The sequence below is a fragment of the Colius striatus genome, chromosome 2, assembly GCF_028858725.1.
Source record: "Colius striatus isolate bColStr4 chromosome 2, bColStr4.1.hap1, whole genome shotgun sequence".
Lineage (NCBI taxonomy): Eukaryota > Metazoa > Chordata > Aves > Coliiformes > Coliidae > Colius > Colius striatus.
Window position 1 is genome coordinate 91,148,454 of NC_084760.1, and position 18,682 is coordinate 91,167,135.

The window sequence follows — 18,682 nt, forward strand, 5'->3', positions numbered from 1 at the left end:
GATTTCTAAAATATCAAGAAATAGTAAAGAATATAGGACAAAAAATCTGTATGTATTTATGTTCTTTATCTCAGCGCACTCCATTCTGCCACTGTCTCATTGTAACCATTTCAAAGATACTATGATGACGTTAATAGTCTCCTTCCCAATCTCAAGAGTTCTGCAACTGAAATTGTGATAGGCTTAGTTTTGTAGTACCCAAAAGCAATATTTCTTACAAGGTAGAAGTTGTTAAAATTCCAGATGTTTGCTTGTTTGGGTTTTTCTCTGAAATATTACTACAGAAACATGGAAAATGCTGGGTGAGGGACATGCAGTATCAGGACTTGCTGGTGATTTCAGGCCTGAATTCCAACAGTAAAATACATTCTGTGCTAAAATGCAAGTTTGTGGTATATTTCTAAGAAGTTGTCTCTGTACAGAATCATGTAATAGCCATATATAGACAACCATTAATATTTTACTGTTACAAAGTACCTATTAAAAGAAAAAAACATCAAAAAGACAAAAAGCAAAACTTAATTTAATCTCTCAGTAAATAAGTTACCTGTTTAATTTAGTGATGATAACATTGCCCCAATTTATGAATGTAACCACCTCTCCCTCTGTCAGGGTCTCTGCATCTGCACCCTCGATCAGGACTCTGGAGCCATACCACACAGGTTTCAACCCAACATCAGCATTCTGTGAATAAGGATTTTAATTTCAAAGGAGAGATTGTTATTATATGAGCTGACTAAAGTTAATGTAGTGCCAACACACTGCATTACTTACAATAGGACACAGATGAGCACAGAAGGTGAACAGTCTCAGCAACGTAAAGCTACACTAGTCTACACAGCTCTCAGGTTTCTCATTGATAAGTCACATAATCTTAAGGGTTGGAAGGGACCTTGAAAGATCATCTAGTCCAAACCCCTGTCAGAGCAGGACCACTTAGAGTAGGTCACACAGGAACTCATCCAGGTGGGTTTTAAATGTCCCAAGAGAAGGAGACTCCACAACCCACTTGGGCAGCCTGTTCCAGTGCTCCCTCACCCTTATAGTGAAGAAATTCTTCCTTGTATTTCTTTGGAAGCTCTTGTGTTTCATCTTATACCCATTTCTCATTGTCCTATCATTGGACATGATTGAGAAGAGCCTGGCTCCATCCTCCTGACACCTGCCCTTTTCATATTTGTAAACATTAATAAGGTCACTCCTCAGTCTCCTCCAAGCTAAAGAGTCCCAGTTCCTTCAGTATTTCATCATAAGGGAGATGCTTCATCATCTTGATGGCTCTGCACTAAACTCTCCCCAGCAGCTCCCTGTCCTTCTTGAACTGAGAGGCCCAGAACTGGACACAGTATTCCAGATGTGGTCTCACAAGGGCAGAGTAGAGAGGGAGGAGAACCTCTCTCGACCTACTAACCACAGCCCTTTTAATACACCTCAGTATGCCACTGGCCTTCTTGGCCACGAGGACACATTGCTGGCTCATGGTCATCCTGCTGTTCACCAGGACCTCCAGGTCCTTTTCCCCTATCCTACTCTCTAAGAGTTCATTCCCCAACCTGTGCTGATACATGGGGTTATTCTTCCCCATATGTAAGACTCTGCACTTGCCCTTGTTGAATTTCATCAGCTTTCTCCCCACTCAACCCTCCAGCCTGTCCAGATCTCGTTGAATGGCAGCACAGCTTTCTGGTGAGTAAGTCACCCAGTTTTGTCAGCAAACTTGCTGGCAGTGCCGTTTGTTCCCTCATCAAGATCATTAATGAATATATTGAACAGTAACAATTGAACAAGTGTTGCAAGCATTCTGATGGTACACTTGAGAAGTCCTATCTTCTATCAAATACCAGATCATAGAATCATAGAATGGTAGGGTTGGAAGGGACCTTTAGAGATCATCCAGTCCAACCCCCTGCAGAAGCAGGGTCACCTAGATCAGGTCGCATAGGAACATGTCCAGGTGGGTCTTGAAGACCTCCAAGGAAGGAGACTCCACAACCCCTCTGGGCAGCCTGTGCCAGGGCTCCCTCACCCCAACAGTGAAATAGGTTTTTCTTATATTTAAGTGGAACTTTTTGTGTTCCAGCTTCATCCCATTACCCCTTGTCCTGTTGCGAGCTACAAGAGAAAAAAGGGATGTCCCAGCCTCCTGACACCCACCATTTAGATATTTGTAAATGTTAATAAGATCTCCCCTCAGTCTCCTCTTTTCTAGACTAAAGAGCCCCAGTTCCCGCAGCCTTTCCTCGTATGAAAGATGTTCCAGTCCCCTGATCATCTTGGTGGCCCTGCGCTGGATTCTCTCCAGAAGTTCTCTGTCCCTCTTGAGCTGAGCAGTCCAGAACTGGACACAGTACTCCAGATGCAACTGATAGCCTATCTTATTTCCTTAAGGTCTACATGCCTTTCAGGTAAAACTTAAATAAGTCTTTCCCATTTCCATTTTGCTACACAAATTCCCTTTAGAAAATAATTTCATAACTCTTATTTTTGCTTTTTTATAGAATTAATATGAAAACAAATATGGAGCTTCCTTCAGATGCATAGATTTTTTGAAGACAGAAATTGAAAATATGTCACTTATAACACTAAAAATACTCAGCTTTTAAGCACTCCAACAATACAGATAAGTGTTTTTTTAAAAAGCCAAAATGGATCAACAGTTTGAAATGAAATAAATACTGATCAGAAGAAACACATTACATTCATTTTGAATATCAATGTTTTAATATGCTGGTTTGCATCTGACCAAACTTCAGACTTTTTGACACTTATTGACACAACTCTCACTTGCATCTGCTTGAAGAAGTCCACCTCTCAGTTATAAGAGATGGCTACAGGAACACTAAAAGCAACAAAATTAATTAAAAATATACTAAGCAAAACCTCAAGAATATTCATTTGTCTCTCAGTGTTAAGTGTGATATCTCTGAGATGCTTCCAGTGAAGCTTAAGTACAATTTAAGATGCATGCTCAAAGAAAAGAATCTTCCCTAATTGTAGTGCCAAAAAAGAATTGCATCAGTAACACACTCCTTCTTAAAGAATATTATTCTGTTTACTGGCTACTAGAGTATCAAATTAGAAAGTTCCTATTTTTTTTTTATAATAACTTTGCTATCTGCATTTAAAAGTCCAGAGGCTGACAGAATCAACAGGTTAATACATCACTTCTCTACATAAGTCTAACCTCGAAAAATATTTTTTTTAAAAAGATCTCCTGCATTCACAACTGTTATGGACAAGAAGTAAATACAGTATTATACCCATAAAGCTTGAATAAATTTTTATGTTTAAACTTCTCTGTGAAAGTTACTATCAAACAGAAATAGTCTGAGCATCAATCACCCCATACTTGTAACATTCCACCTCTTCTGAAAACTCCCAGAGAGTCTTTTTAATGTACTAGCTACATGCAAAAGCAGTTCCTACATCCTCTTAACAAAACAAACGCATTCAGCAGTCACTCAGCTTTTAACAATTCTGTGAAAAAAAGTACACCTTGGTTTTATCTCATGTCGTCTGAGCAAGTTAAAAGCAGGACTATCCTTGCTGACTGCTCCAAATAAAGGTCCTTCCAACCTTACTGATCTGCAATACAAGAATATTAAGAAAGCAAAGCGAGAACCTTTGGATGTTTAGCCACTTCTTTCATTTCCTCTTGAGCTTCAGGAATATTTACTGGGACCACTGCATCTTTCAGTAAAGCAGTGTACCGAGGTGCTACTGGGTCTATAACCTACAGGAAACAAATGAGGTGGATCATGAATACACGCATTGTCAGAAAAATAAAATGTTGTACAGAACAACAACCACAAAAAAGGAATATTAACTGGCATTCTTTATGTTACTGCATATTTTTTAATGTTTGCTTTAATTTAATCCAAAGCTAGAGAAGCGAAAAATGAGAAAACAGTGGCAATATTCCACAATTTTCCATCTTTACTGAAATACTTTTGAGTCAAAACTATGCATTGGGTACTACTGATACCAGAAGTAACAAAAATTATGCGTTAATGCCTCACAGGGAAGACAGCAAAATGTACTTTGATGAGGCTTTGCTATGCACCTAGGCTATTACATCTGGACCACTTACTCTCTAAGGTAGTTGAATTCAAAGTGACAATTTATTAGTGTAGTTCAATCTTTCTCCAGCAGCACAAGGTCTGATCTCATACTCATTTTCCTTGTCAGCTCTCAAGCAGAATCAGGGACAGACCTGGCTTTGGAGAAAGCACCAACGAAGTCTGCAATTTTAATACAGACGCATTAGATACTATAATAAGGCAACACCGTAACACTGACTTCATCAGGATTTTTACAACATGAGTTTTTTTAAAGATAGCACTAAAATGTCTTCCCATATTTTTATTGTCCATTTTCAAAGGCAACTGAAGTAGTTTTCACAGTGTGTTTCATATCTGAAATACTGGTTAGTCAAACTGTTCAGAGGCACTTAAAAACGTAATTGAAGTAAAACAGTTGTCAGGTCTAAATGGGATATCAGGGATCTACCAGTTTAACTGGATGCTAAGTGAAAACACCTGCTTTTATTAGCATAAAATGACTTTTTTTCCCCTTAGTTTATTCCTGCTCAAGTGAAAAACCATATGGCAATTTTTTTAAAGAAAATATTTAGCATCCAATTAGCTGACATTAAGAAGGTAAGGTGATAGGATGATACAGTTCTAACAGATCACACATTTGTAAGTTCATTGTCACTCAAGTCAGTTCTAAATGTTAGACAAACACTTTTAAAAAAGACTTGTGCATGTATCTCAAAATATAGAGATATTAGGTAATTTAATATCATAATTTTGATAACTGACTAAATTTTATAATGTTGTTACCAGACTTTTTATTTTACTCACTGAAACTCACAATCCTTCTGCAACTGATAGGTGTTAAGAAGTCTGTAGTATAATTACATGATAACATATAAAATAAGACCTCCCACATTGATAAAGCCTTTGAGCTCAGAACGACCTGCATGCAATCCATTGGTTTTCCTCATATGACAGATTGCAAACTATCTGCACATTTGCTTGTAAATAAAATCGGTTAGTAAGTAACGGTGATGTTCAAGGAGTTGAATCAGAAGTCTGAGAAACTCAGTTTAAAAGCCAATTCAAAAAATGAGCCTTGACAGTTTAATGTGGATTTTCCCTAAAATCCAATGCTTAGTCATAAATACATTTACGCAGCAACAGAAAGAACCAATTCATAAACCTTTGCGTATGAACAGACTGAATGCAAAATATATGAAGAAATACAAGACACATGCCAGAGAAGCCAAAACTACTTAAATGAACAGATCTGGATACTATTTAAGCAAAACCAAGCAGGAATCCCAATGCAAAATAACAGGTGTTTCCACAATCACACAAAATATGCAATCAGCATTATAACAATTCGCCTTATTATAGTGTCCAAGCATCTGCTGCCAAAAAGCAACTAACCGTGTCAAGATGCAATATTCCTTATTTGACATTCAGTCAGAAACACCAGCAGTGCTGGCTTTATCTACATAGGCAGTCCTTTTGCCACAGAAAGGAAAAGCAGCCAACGTGAATCAAATTGAGTAAAGTTTGTGTTTATGTTAACAAATAAGCCAAACCAGAAATGGGCAGCCTTTTAAAACTAGGAATAATGCATTTTCAGTGGGTTTGTAGAGCTCCTGTTATATAAGCAAATGTGACTATGCTATGAAGCTGCAAAATGAGAGCATATGCTATGTATGCTTACAGCACTGTAAGCTATATGCTAAGGTAAAAAGCATTAAGTAATACCTTCTTACAGATAGCTCGCAGCTTGAAAGCAGAAAAATGAAATGCAGTTTTCATATCAGATTTACAGCAAATATCATTGTCTTTCCCCGTACTACTAAGACAAGTAAGTACTGGTATAGGAGAATTGTTAGGATTAGTGCTAGCTCAGGTTAGAAAGGGGGGACATTCCATTTTCCTGGAAGTGTGCCAAATGATGCAATATATTGCAACTGCTACTTGTTGTGACAAGCACTCCAATGAACGCTGGATTCTCTACATATCCCAGAGAGAGGCTATCAGGAGTAGTATCAAAGTCTTGTAAGCACATACCTTTTTGTTAAAGGACCAAATTTTATCCCACTCCATATTCACAACAGAGCGAGAGGAGCCCTGGGGAAAAAAAAAAGAAACCAAATTTATATAAATATTCTAGTTACTAGACTAACTTAAAACAAAGTCCTTTAAAGATTACAAACCCTTTATAGTTTGCATTCACCAAAACAGCTTAGAAAGGCATCTTGAGCTTGCAAAATAAGCATTTTTTTAAAGTATGAAACCTGCTACTCCATTTTGCCAGGATCTACTCACAGGTGTCAGTATTGTTGAAGCAGTACACATGAAAACAACAAACCTTCAAAAGAAGAAAATGACGAGTACTTTAACTGAAACATCATAAAAACTTGTCCTTAGCAAGTGAGACTCAAAGAATCAGAAAAGAATATTCACCTGAGCAGCAATAAATTGTTTTAACCCTTCAACTGTCATGCCTCTTCTTAGGACACCACGCACAGTGGGAAATCTTGGGTCATCCCTAGTAGAAGACAACATTTCATGAGAGTTAAGACTTAACTGAAAAGACTGAGTTCTTATCTGTACAAACTGTGTGATGCAGGTTTTCTTCTCCTTCACCTCAGGGATGGAAACCATCTCTTGGTGAAGTGGCTCCTTTCCTCTGTGTATTCAGTCTTATCTGTCAAAAACTGACAAGGCAAATTCATGTCTCTATCACATTACTTCCTTTTCAATGGCACCTGAATAACGGCCCCTGAAACAACAGAGCTTGATTCTTTCTTGCTCAAGAGAAATCAGGAGGTGACTGACAATGATAATGTTATCTCTCAATGACATAAGTGACAGAACTCTATAATTTCATTCTCTTATGCAAGAAATAAAAAGGCCTAATCTGAAATTTAAAACACGTGTTGGTGGGAACATGAATTAAATGTTGCTGAGGACATACGAGAGAGGCTTAGGGAGGAAGAGACCATTGTAACACCAGATACGCATCTAGGGGAAAAAAAACTCAAACAAAAAAAACCCAGACAACTTCAGCTCTTGCAGAGTAGCTCCATGCATAATCTAAGAACTAGGCTTCCAAAGCAATCTGAAAATAAAAACCAACATAAAAAAGCACACTCGGCACAACTAAACAAGACAACCAAGGAGGCCTTCGGATAAAATGGTGCTCCCAGAGGCTGAGCACAGAATTACTTAAAACTAGCCCAGGAAAAACACTACAAGCAGTTTTCCCACTCAGCATTCCCCATGGATTTCTTCATACTCCTGTATTACGAGGAGAGGACTTCAGACAGTGCGCTCCCACTGCTAGCCCACTGTGGGAATGAACAGAAGAGCTTCTCTACACTCCAAACTACTTGCAAAATTGTAAACTCTTGGCTCATCCTTTATAGGAAAATACTTAGGCTTCTAGGCCACTGAGTACTACTTGCAGAAATCCAATCAACATGACAAAAAGAACAGAAAGAAGGAGGGGGAGGGCAGGTGGGAAGAAAATAGGATGGATTTGACTAGATGGAGAGCATCAGAAGTTCTTCAGTTCAGGCACTCTTCTAACATTGCTCAGTAATGTATCTATCTGATGACTCAAGAGTGGAAAATGTGTAAGTAGCACTGGTAGCAAGAGCCCAAGTCCAAAAACAAGCTACTTTACATTTATTACAGGATACAAATATGTATATACACAGTTACTGCAGAGTAGTAAACAGATATATTGTACATGCAGAAGCCACTCTAATCTATGTTCTTAAATACTCATTCAAGCTGCTTTGATGTCTAAGCACTGTCCAAAACAGTATGTGTGTTTCAGTCAGGAGTATTGTAAGGAACAATACTGAACTGTGACCACGTAACATACCATCCATCCACAAGCCCTTCGTTGACAAACCATGTAAGCTTTCTCTTAGAGAGCACAGTGTTATTGAGGTTCAACCGGCTATACTCCCATATGTATGGTTTCCTTATGCCCAGCGCCTCTATGATCCAGTAGAATTGCTCATCTCTGTCATGGTATTCGGTTGTTCTCAATGCATGTGTGACACCTTCAATACTGTCAACAATGGGGCAGGCGAAGTCATATGTTGGATAAACCCTGAGAATAAAGACCTTCAATTAGCAGAGCAGAAGAATAAAACACTTTCCTCACATGTTAACATTTAAACGAGGAAAAAAACATATTTATACATCAGCAATATTTATAATCTATGAAAACTTTCAGATAAAGACTAAAATTGCACATACACAACAAATTGCCCATAAAAAGATCCAGAGGTAAATACATTTTTAAAACAAAGCCTTCAAGTAATTAATTGATTATAGCCTTATTATTCAAGACTAAAAAAAAACTTGTTATTTTCAAACACATAAAGTGCTGACTTAAGAGGGCTTTTTTCCTCCAATATCTAAGAGTCATTAGTTAATAATGAGCAAAGTTATAATGTTTACAAAAATCTCTCCACCCACAGATATTGCTTTACTATTATATACACATTAAATCAAAGTTTCCAAAGAGGGAGTTGTATAGCTGGAAACAGAAGGTTCAAATAAGCACTGAACCATAGTCTCAAACAATTACTTCAATGCATAATGTAGTAATTCTTCATTCTGCACAAAGACAGCAGTTGCTGGAATGGAAGCAGCCACTCAGGTAACTAGATCAAGGACGTTTTGCCGCAGTATAAAATTGAGTCAATGTAAAATTGCTATGGTTCTGTTTAAGCTACAAGCGTTAGAGCAAACAACTTTGTTGTCCAAGATACAGCCATTAAGTCTTAATTCATAGAATCACAGAATGGTTTGGAAGGAACTTAATTTCAACTCTCATGCCAGGGGCAGGGACACCTTTCACCAGACCAGGCTGCTCAAAGTGTAATCCAACCTGGCACGGAACACTTCCAGGGATGAGGCAGCCACAGCCTCTCTGGGCAATCTGTTCTAGTGCCCCATCACCCTCACAGGAAAGAACCTCTTCCTAATACTTAACCTAAACTTGTCCTCTTTCAGTTTAAGGCCATTGTCCTATCACTACATGTCCTTGTAAAAAGTCCTCCTCTGTCTTTCTTGTAGGCCCCTTTAGGTACAGGAAGGCTGCTACAAGGTCTTCTCAGAGCCTTTTCTTCTCTAGGCTCAACAATCCCAACTCTCTCAGCCTGTCTTCATAACAAGGGTACTCCAGCCCTCTGATCATCTTCATAGCCCTCCTTTTGGACTCTCTCCAACAGGTCCATGTCCCTCATATTGGAGATGTGAAGACAGCCATGTTTGGACTCAAAGCTCTTCACTGATATACAATGTTTTGTTATAGACCAAACCTGATGACTATGATGGCAAGCTCACAGGTTTTTAAAAGTCATTTGCAGAAGTTTCAGAAAGTCAAGACAGTAATTACATATTCTAACTGAAAAATGCTATCAGGATCCAAGTACTAAAAGAAGTTTACTAAGGAATGTTAAATGTCCTGAAGACAACAAAAATCACATGCCACACAAGGAGGAAGCAGACATACTTGTAGGTACTTCCAGTCCGTGGGTGAGGCTGGTTTTTACAACGATAAAGAGTTGGATCCCTCATACATCCATTGTTACTACTCATATCTATTTTTGCTCGTAGACAACATGTTTGTCCATATTCTGTTCCTTTTTTCATTTCTTCCCACATTTGAAGATTCTTGTTAACACCTGAGAACAATAAAACATTTTCTAAGGTATTCTGAAGCTGATACAGAACCACTTTTTGTTATCACAGTAACAAAAAGCAATGTCACATCCCTCTTTAGATCCTGGAATTCAATTTTCACATATTTTACATCTTGAATTTTTTTAAAGTAGTAATCAACAGTGATCAAATTCTTAAGTTTACTGCATAGGTCTAAATTGCAAGGCTAAAAATATCTGAAAAAGGAATAAAAAATAAATACTTACACAAGCTTACTGCACTTGTCTAAATGTATACTTATTCCAGTCTCATAGAGCAAAGCACTAAATACTATGAAGTTCCTATAAGGACTTTATAGATACACAATTAGTCATTTCATCCACCTTTGTTAATAAAAATCAAGTTTTGATGTCAAAAAGATAAGAAAGCAAGGCAGAAGCTTAAAATATCTTACAGTTATTTCTGTGTTTAGATTCCATTCTTTGCTCACGCTCTGCTTTCATTTGTTCTGCAGGAGTGTCATCCACATACGCTTTCCCTTCTTGAATAAGCTTCTCAGCATATTTCATTATTGTTTCAAAGTGATCTGAGGTATATGTAAATTGATCAGGTTTGATGTGCAGCATTGCAACATCTTCAAGAATAACCTGCAAAGTGTGAAATTTTATACTGTAATATTCAGGAAAGCTAGTTTTCTTAAACCTCTGTCTACCAGAGGTGGTGTTTTTAATGCTCCACTGTCCAGGAAGGATAAGTCATAAGAATTATATGATATGCATGAAAGAAAAGAGAGGCAGACAGCTGTCATTCATTCACAGCCTATAATTATATGAGATCAGACTTAAAGAGGCAGAACAAGAAAAGGAAACGAAAGCTGAAACAAATTACTTGTTATGGACTACGTAATACTTATACAACTAAACAGTATATTTCAAGAGTTGTATATCTATACACTGTAAAATAAACATTGGAAAAAAGGAGGGAATAAGTTACCAATAAAGGAGCTTTAAGGGTTTTTTTTTAAGGTAAAGACAATAGAAATTTCTTCAAAGCATGATTTAACTGTAATAATGATACCATGAAAATCTAGTGCAGGAAAAGTGTGCAAGAGCAGACCTGCATGTCATTTACCTTTGATTTAGCTATAAAGTAAATGGTTTCCCTTCTCATACCTTTTCAAAGTCTTCTTTCTCTTTCTCTGGATTTGTGTCATCAAATCTCATAATAAGTTTTCCTTTGAAGTTAACTTGATAGTGCTGATTGAGCAGGGCAGCCTTTGCATGACCAATATGTAGATATCTGAAAAGGAAATAAAAAATAAATATATACAGCAGCACTACTTCAGACAGACTTTTTTTATTTTTGGAAGGGAAGGAAAAAGAATGGAAAGTGATTCCTAAGTCTAACAAAAAACACAACCTAGGATATTTGTCGAAATACCATACATTTATGAAAGCAGATTATATTTTTCTACCATAAATTTGGTAGTTAACTGTAAAAATACCTAAATCTGTAAATCAGGATGTCACTATGGATATAAAGATAAGACTGCATTTATCTCCAGTTTCACAGACTAATTTAAACAAACTGTTGATGACACTCAGCAGTAGCTACCAGAAAACTTGAACCTACCACATTCAGAAGAGTGAGATTTCCTGAAATGATGGTTGCTATGTATTTTTAACACAAGCTAAAAAGCTGCTGTCAATTTAAACTAGACATAAAAAAAACAAAATCCACACAATGAAAATAACTTTTTAAAAAAAAGCCTCCCTAAAGAACAGTGTTTTAAGTAGAACACCAGAATTAAGACTCTAAAAATACTGAAGTAATATGAGAACAATATATCTTCCACGCAAAAAAAAAAAATATGTGAAAAAGAGTTTATACTGGACAAATAGAGGAAGGAACATTACTACGGATGTCACATGATGCTGAACAGACAGGTTAATGAAGAACTACAATGATGGAAATTTTACAGCTCATCAGGCAACTCTAAAATGAAAGTGCATTAAAAGTTGGATGAAAACTGTATTTATTAGATTGGCTCACAACATCTCCACTGTGCGGTCTTTAAGGAATTTGTGTCATGGGACTACATACACTCCAGATCGCTGGGTCAAAATCCTCCATTACATATCTGGTGTCAAGCTTCCCAAAGGGTGGTCAACCCATATATCTTTCATTTCTCAAATCTAAGCTTGAGAAGCACTATGAGTTCTTTCACCCAACTCACAAACACTGTATTTACACATCACAGCTCCTGTCAGCATACACACCTCCATTAGCCATGTAAATGCCATCCTTCTGCTTCTCCTCATCCCACTGCTGAGCAGCATCATGTCACCTGCTGGCAGCTAACCTCCTTATTCCAAGTTCAGGCAATGGCACAATGGGGTATACAGAAGTAAATATACAGCTCTAACATGGATGTGGATAAAGCTTTAAATACTCTTTTGGCTTATAAGTCTTGTTTGATAAGCTGATTAATATCCTCACCAATGCACTTTTTTTTTTTTAAAGAAGAAACACAAATGGAACCTTCTCAAAGTATTGATGTTTCTTACCCACTTGCTTCAGGAGGAAACCTTACAATGACCTTTCCCATCTCTGCACCAGGAAGTTCAACAAACTTCCCAACATCTGCCTTCTTTTCTGCTGCCTTAAATAAAAAAAAAGGACAGACACATAACTACAAATCGCATTAGTCGTGTAATCAGATATAAAGTTCTAGATAATAGCTTCTGCATCAAGGTCTCGTTTCAAACCAGATGACAATGCTGCCATACTGGACCACAGATTGATGTCTTCAGAACTTTCACATTACTCACAGCACATCAAAACAAGATTAATTCTGGAGTTTAAAGTTATTGTGTCTTCAAATTTGATCAAAGACTGAAAGTCTCACCAAGCTGTTTAATTTATTCCATAGAAGAAAACAGTCGCTAGTAGCGCTCATTAAGAGGTGCCATTTTCACATGTTTCCATTTAAGTACTGGACTGCATCAGTCATGCCTTTTGAAATATGAGAGTGACAGCTTCTTTTTAAACAATATAGAAATTTAATTTACTTTAGAATTGATTCATTTTAACTTTTCACACAGAATCAGAGAATGGTAGGGGTTGGAAGGGACTTTGAAAGATCATCTAGTCCAACTGCTCTGCTCAAGCAGATTCACCTAGATCAGGTCACACAGGAACACGTCCAGGTGAGTTTTGAAGACCTCCAGAGAAAGAGACTCTACTACCTCCCTGGGCAGCCTTCCCAGTGCTCCCTCACCCTCACAGTGAAATAATTTTTCTTTATGTTTAAGTGGAACTTTTTGTGTTCCAGCTTTTGTCCATTACCCTTACTACAGAAGAAAAAGTGTTGTCTCATCCTCTTGATATCCACCTTTCAAATACTTGTAAGTATTAATGAGGTCCCCTATCAGTTTCCTCTTCTCCAGGCTGAACAGTCCCACATCCCACAGCCTTTCTTCATAAGAAAGATGCTCTAGTCTTAATTCTCTAACTTCCAAAAAACCACACTGTCTTATAATACATTCATAAAAACAGAACAACACTCCAGAGCATCTGAGTAAATCTTACCATTTTAACCTTTGGTGTACCAGAAGCCCACTTGGTGCCTACAGATTGAAAAGTAGGCTGTACCTCAAGAAAGCTGTACCATCGCTTTGCATGGACAGGAGCTTTGTTTTGCTGTATTTGCTCTTGCCACGTGCTATTATCTGTTAGAAAACAAATATTTTTTTCTTGCTATTAAATGATAAAAATAGAATGATTATTAACAATAATGTTAATACTAAAAAAATTTCTTTTTAAAATCTACTTAAGCCATCTCCTGAAAAGAGTTTTAGTCATAGAGACACAAATTATTCTAAAGCAAATTAAATAAAATCTCTCCAAACCCAAAACATACTGCATTTTTTTCAGATTCATCAAAGCAAAAGGCAGGGGTGAGGGGCTCAGGAAGATATTTTTATTTGTATCATCAAAGCTTCCTTTTCAAGACAGAAATATAGGATATCTTTCTAGTGTGCCTACATTTTATGTTTTCTAAGCTTTACCAGAAGTGAAGCATGTATCAATACTACCCTTCATTTTTGAGGGGTATTATTCCCACAATCTAATTTTCATGGAAGACAGCTTCACTACAAGGATTGTGACAGAGAAAGAAGAAAAAAAAAAAGTGAAAACATACTTGCTGAAGATTTCTCTCAAAAGCAGTAACTTTGAAAAAAAACACTGAACGATACTAGCTTTTAATCCTAACTATGTGCTTTACTTGTGAGAGTAATTAGGTGTCAATCCACCATGCAATATAATCTATCACGTTTAGACATATATAGAAGAATATAAAAAAAACCAAATCCATAAGAACAAATCAAAGCTTCCTTTAATCTCCAAAAGGTATTTCACAGAATAACATACACCTCTTTTAATAATTCAAAATAAACACCAAAGAAATTTCCTCTAAGATAACACGGTCTGTGTACATAATTTCTAAACACAGAGTAAAATTACTTAAATGTTTCATCCAAAATTTTGGGCCACAGAAAATTTTCTTATTTAGGCAACAGACGATAAAAAGACACACTTACAGTCAGCACAAAAGAAGTTAAGAGAATTCCCAACTATGACTACATCATATAAACTTCCAAATACAACAATAACTTTGAAAAATGCTACCAATTCCTAAGCTATACTATTCCCACCAGACAAAGCAGTGTGCAGCAGACTACAGTGTCTGGTACACAGCTAAGAGTCACTACTAGCATCTAAAAAAAAAAAGAAATTTGAGAACTCCTGGCACACACTGATCACATGGCAACGAAACTAAGATACACTGATACCTTTTAGTACAGCCCAGACACACAAGTCTGCAAGACTCAGAGAATTTCCAACCAAGTATGTTCTTAGAGAAAGACAGTGGTTGAGCTCTTCAACTGCTGAAAGAAACTGGTTGGCAGTAGATAACTTTGTAGCACTGAACTCCAGCCAATGGTCAATCTGGTTTTAAAGGACAAAAGACAGTCAAAGTTACTAAAGGAATGAGAAGGAAGCTTGTTAAAAAACCGAAGTCATATACAACCCATTTAATAGCTGGACAAATATTAACTGGAACATCAACACTAAATATATTGGACAATAAATCACAATATATGCTTAAAGAACACTTAAAATATTCTGAAACATTCACCCAGGGCTAGACTGAGTTATTGTCCAGGCTTAGCCTCAACCAGAAACCAAGCACCATGCTGCTGCTCATTCACTTCTCCCCTCTCATAGGGGATGGGGAAGAGAAACAGGCCCAAAAAAAGTAAAACTTGTGGGTTGAGATAAAGATAACTTTAATAACTAAAATGAAATAAAATATAATATTTGCAATGAAAATTAATATAAGAAAATAGAGAAGTCAGCATTTCTTAGGTACTTATATAATCACACACAGTCTATAATAATCATCATTATCCTTCAGCTATTTAGACACCACATTTGTGACCTATTTGATCTTCCTAGTACTGCTACTGGGTAAGTATACATTTTCTCCCCAGTTCCTATCTTCACTGCCTCATCTTCTTTTATATTTGAAGAAATCAAATCCCTCCTCCATCTCATTTCCCTCCCTGCTCTCCTGTGAAACAGTCTTCTCTGGTAAAATAAACCAATCTCATCACATAAACAACAACAAAAAATATTAATAATAAGGTCCTTGGTTAATAATGTAGCCTTTTCTCTAAATCAATTCCCTCGATTCTGTAAAAGACTAAGGGTGTCTTCTAGTCCTCTGGCCCTATTTCATGTGCGTGTATTCTGTAAATTGCTTCAGGAAGCCTTCCAATACCCGAGTCAACGTGGCAGGAACAGTTGTAATTACACCACCACAGAATTCAGCTCAGTTGTTTGCTCAAAAATATTTGCACCACAAATGCAGCTGTCATTGTACTTTTCAAAGTACAATTTTATTTTTTAAAGAAGTGGAAAGAAGTATTTTATCGGAAATTCTAATCTTGAAAGTGTGCTTGCAGTGGTCTTGAAGCTTTTGCTCAGAAAATTAAGTCCCATTTTTAAGTTAAATAGCTATGCGATAACCTAAAACTTTTCAAATGTCTTACAAGTAGTGTTTTAGGCAACACTTCCCTTGAGAGCAGCTATAAGGGTTGAAGTGATTACTACCAGCATTAATTAGCTGTAGAAAAGAACTGAATCAAGTCCTTCAATTCCTCACTGAATTTTAGAGGACATAGATTTCAATTTACCTGTTGCTTCCAGCTACCAACTTAAAACTCAGCATATGACTATTCTCAGTTAGACTCAGGAAGAAGTTCCTCTCATTTCATATCACATCCACAGTTCCTAATAACTTTTTGTAATCTGTGTAAGCAAGGAAGACCAAAAAAGTTGCATCTTTGGCACCAAAATTCTGGTTCCTTCATGGCATCACCAGGAAAGCATTACAGAACATAGGACTTTGCATGTGGGAACAGTCCACCTATGTGGCAAGATGCCACATTTCACTGGATGAAACAGGTCAGTTTTGTTTGTCATATACAGCAAAAACTAATTCAGTACTTCACTGTCATACAGCTTTCCTTGCTGTTATGCTTAAGAGTTATACAAGCTAGAATCTGACGGCAATAGAGCTGAGGAAAAGGAAGAGGGAAAACCATAAGTATCCCCTTGTAACCTAAGCTACCCAGTGTTAGTGAACTGCACAGGTTAGGAGTTGTAGTTGCAGCGGTGGGAAATGGCAACCCTTCCAAAGATCAAATTTATGTCTCTTCTTTATAAAGAAGGAGCAAGTTTAAGAAAATAAAACCCTTGGCATTCCACATAGTCAGAATCTCAGTCTAACAATAAAACGCTGAACAGACACAGCTCCAATCCACACCCTCCATGAAAAAAACAAACACACCCACAAACAAACAAAAAACCCCCAACCCTCTAAAAAAACCCCAAAACTTTGATCACAGACAAAAGAGAGGAGAAAAAGGAAAAGAAAAAAAAAAAAAGAGGGAAGCATGATTCCTTCTTACCTCAGTGTGTTCCACCAGATTTGACCCATACAACCCAGCAGAAGCACCAGCTCTAGCCAGATAACGAACTATTGAATTCACATCAGTAAATGAAACATGCCTAAGAAAAGAGGTAAGATAAAGGTATATTAAATTTCCTCCAGTTCAATTTTAGCTGTACACATGTAGTTGAAACATGTATAAAGCAAACATGAAATAATTCCTGGATGAACAATACATAACAAGTCACCAGAATAAAAAAAAAAAGTATCTAGCAAAAGAATACATGAGTCCTTGCTTTTCTGTCATCACAGGGAAAAACAAGCTTCTTAACATGAAATAACTTTGTTAAATAGACAGAATTCAAGAAAATAAAACTCTGATTATTCTTTCAAATAACTCCCTCCACACATGATAGAATGCATTAGTATAACTGGAGTTACATATTTTCCAGAATTTAAGGAGCTAAATCAACTTTTGTTTCCTTTCCTTGTCATACAAAAAGGATAACTTAGATAGGTTCCAGAAGCTTTGGAAGAAAGATGCATCACAACTATTAATTCTCCAGATGTTTATCTCCACAATCCCACATCGGTGTAGGCTACAAAATTAGAGTTCCAATTACTTCTAAACAGACATTGACATGAACTGAAGGAGGTCTTGTAAGTGTTCTGACCACTCAATTTAACTGACTGAACACTACACTTTCTCCAAATAAGGTTTCATTTCTGTTCAGCCATTGTTCTGGACATCCTGTTACATCTACTGTGTCCCCTATTAAATTGAAATAATTTTTATAGCCTCAAAAAGCTTTGCAAAATCAATGAAAAGTCTGAAAAGTATTTAGAAGATTTCTTGATATATTAACAATTATAATGAGTCCCATTTTTAGCACAAATGGATCAGTCAGCCTCATTACATTAACTGCACTAAAACCTAAGGAACATAGTTCATTTGTAGGGGTTTTCTTTCCTCCAGTTTTTCAAGCTTCCAGGATCCAGTATACAGAAGATTCATAAAATGTAACTAAGAACAAAAGCCACAATGGGAGGCTTAAGATACACAAAGTATGTCCTATTACAATTTAACACTATCAGATTTTAATGAAGCTTTTTTGAACTGAGAAAACCTAAACATTTATGACACATTTGCCCCTACAAAAAAACAAAATCTGTGACCTTTGTATTAGTTTCAGTAGTTCATACTAAAACAAATATCCTTGATTACTCAGCAAAACCGAATCATAGAATGGTAGGGGTTGGAAGGGACTTTTAGAGATCATCTAATCCAACCCCCCCTGCAGAAGCAGGTTCACCTAGATCAGGTCGCATAGGAACATGTCCAGGCAGGTCTTGAAGATCTCCAAGGAAGGAGACTCCACAGCTCCTCTGGGCAGTCTGTTCCACTGCTCCCTCACTCTCACAGTGAAATAAAGATTTGAAATAAATATTTGAAATGCAACGATATTACACTGAGTAAAATATCATTTGTACCTAAGAATTTGTTTATTTTCATTGGGGAAAAAATATCTACCTCCACCCAAACATTGTGCTAACTGGCTTCCTTTCTTTTAAAAATTTACAAAACATCAAGACTGGTCTTTGCAGCCAGTGCCTGCTAACTCCAGGAGTGAGGAAGAGTAACCAGGAGCAATGTAATGTTACAGGAAAAGTATAAGTGTCTCGAAAGTGACATCAAATGCCACAGAATTAAATACCAAGGCAAATATTCAAGCAGAAGATGAGAGAAGGAAAGAAACCAAACAGAAATCAAAACAAAGAGAATCTCCAATTGTAATAAACTGTTATTCAAATTAATTTTTAAAAAGCATTACAAAATGATTCTGTGCAGCATTTAGATACATCTGCCTAAGTGTATGCAGTGCTCACAAGAGCTATACTGCATTTTTTTTATCTGGTAAGATGCAAGTATACTGAAACACTCCATAAA

General features: G+C 36.9%; 1 protein-coding gene across 1 annotated transcript in view; it reads right to left on the minus strand.

Moving 5' to 3' along the window:
* Positions 1-18,682, minus strand: part of EPRS1 (glutamyl-prolyl-tRNA synthetase 1) — a 41,812-nt gene that overhangs the window by 18,185 nt on the left and 4,945 nt on the right. Inside the window, exons 3-14 of the mRNA XM_061991447.1 lie at positions 16,754-16,853; positions 14,570-14,726; positions 13,305-13,444; positions 12,281-12,375; positions 10,886-11,012; positions 10,168-10,360; positions 9,565-9,736; positions 7,918-8,151; positions 6,489-6,573; positions 6,093-6,152; positions 3,623-3,733; positions 548-684 (exon numbers count right to left, since the gene is read on the minus strand). Of these exons, the coding sequence (XP_061847431.1) occupies positions 548-684; positions 3,623-3,733; positions 6,093-6,152; positions 6,489-6,573; positions 7,918-8,151; positions 9,565-9,736; positions 10,168-10,360; positions 10,886-11,012; positions 12,281-12,375; positions 13,305-13,444; positions 14,570-14,726; positions 16,754-16,853 (1,611 nt within the window). The remainder of the gene's footprint in view (positions 1-547; positions 685-3,622; positions 3,734-6,092; positions 6,153-6,488; positions 6,574-7,917; positions 8,152-9,564; positions 9,737-10,167; positions 10,361-10,885; positions 11,013-12,280; positions 12,376-13,304; positions 13,445-14,569; positions 14,727-16,753; positions 16,854-18,682) is intronic.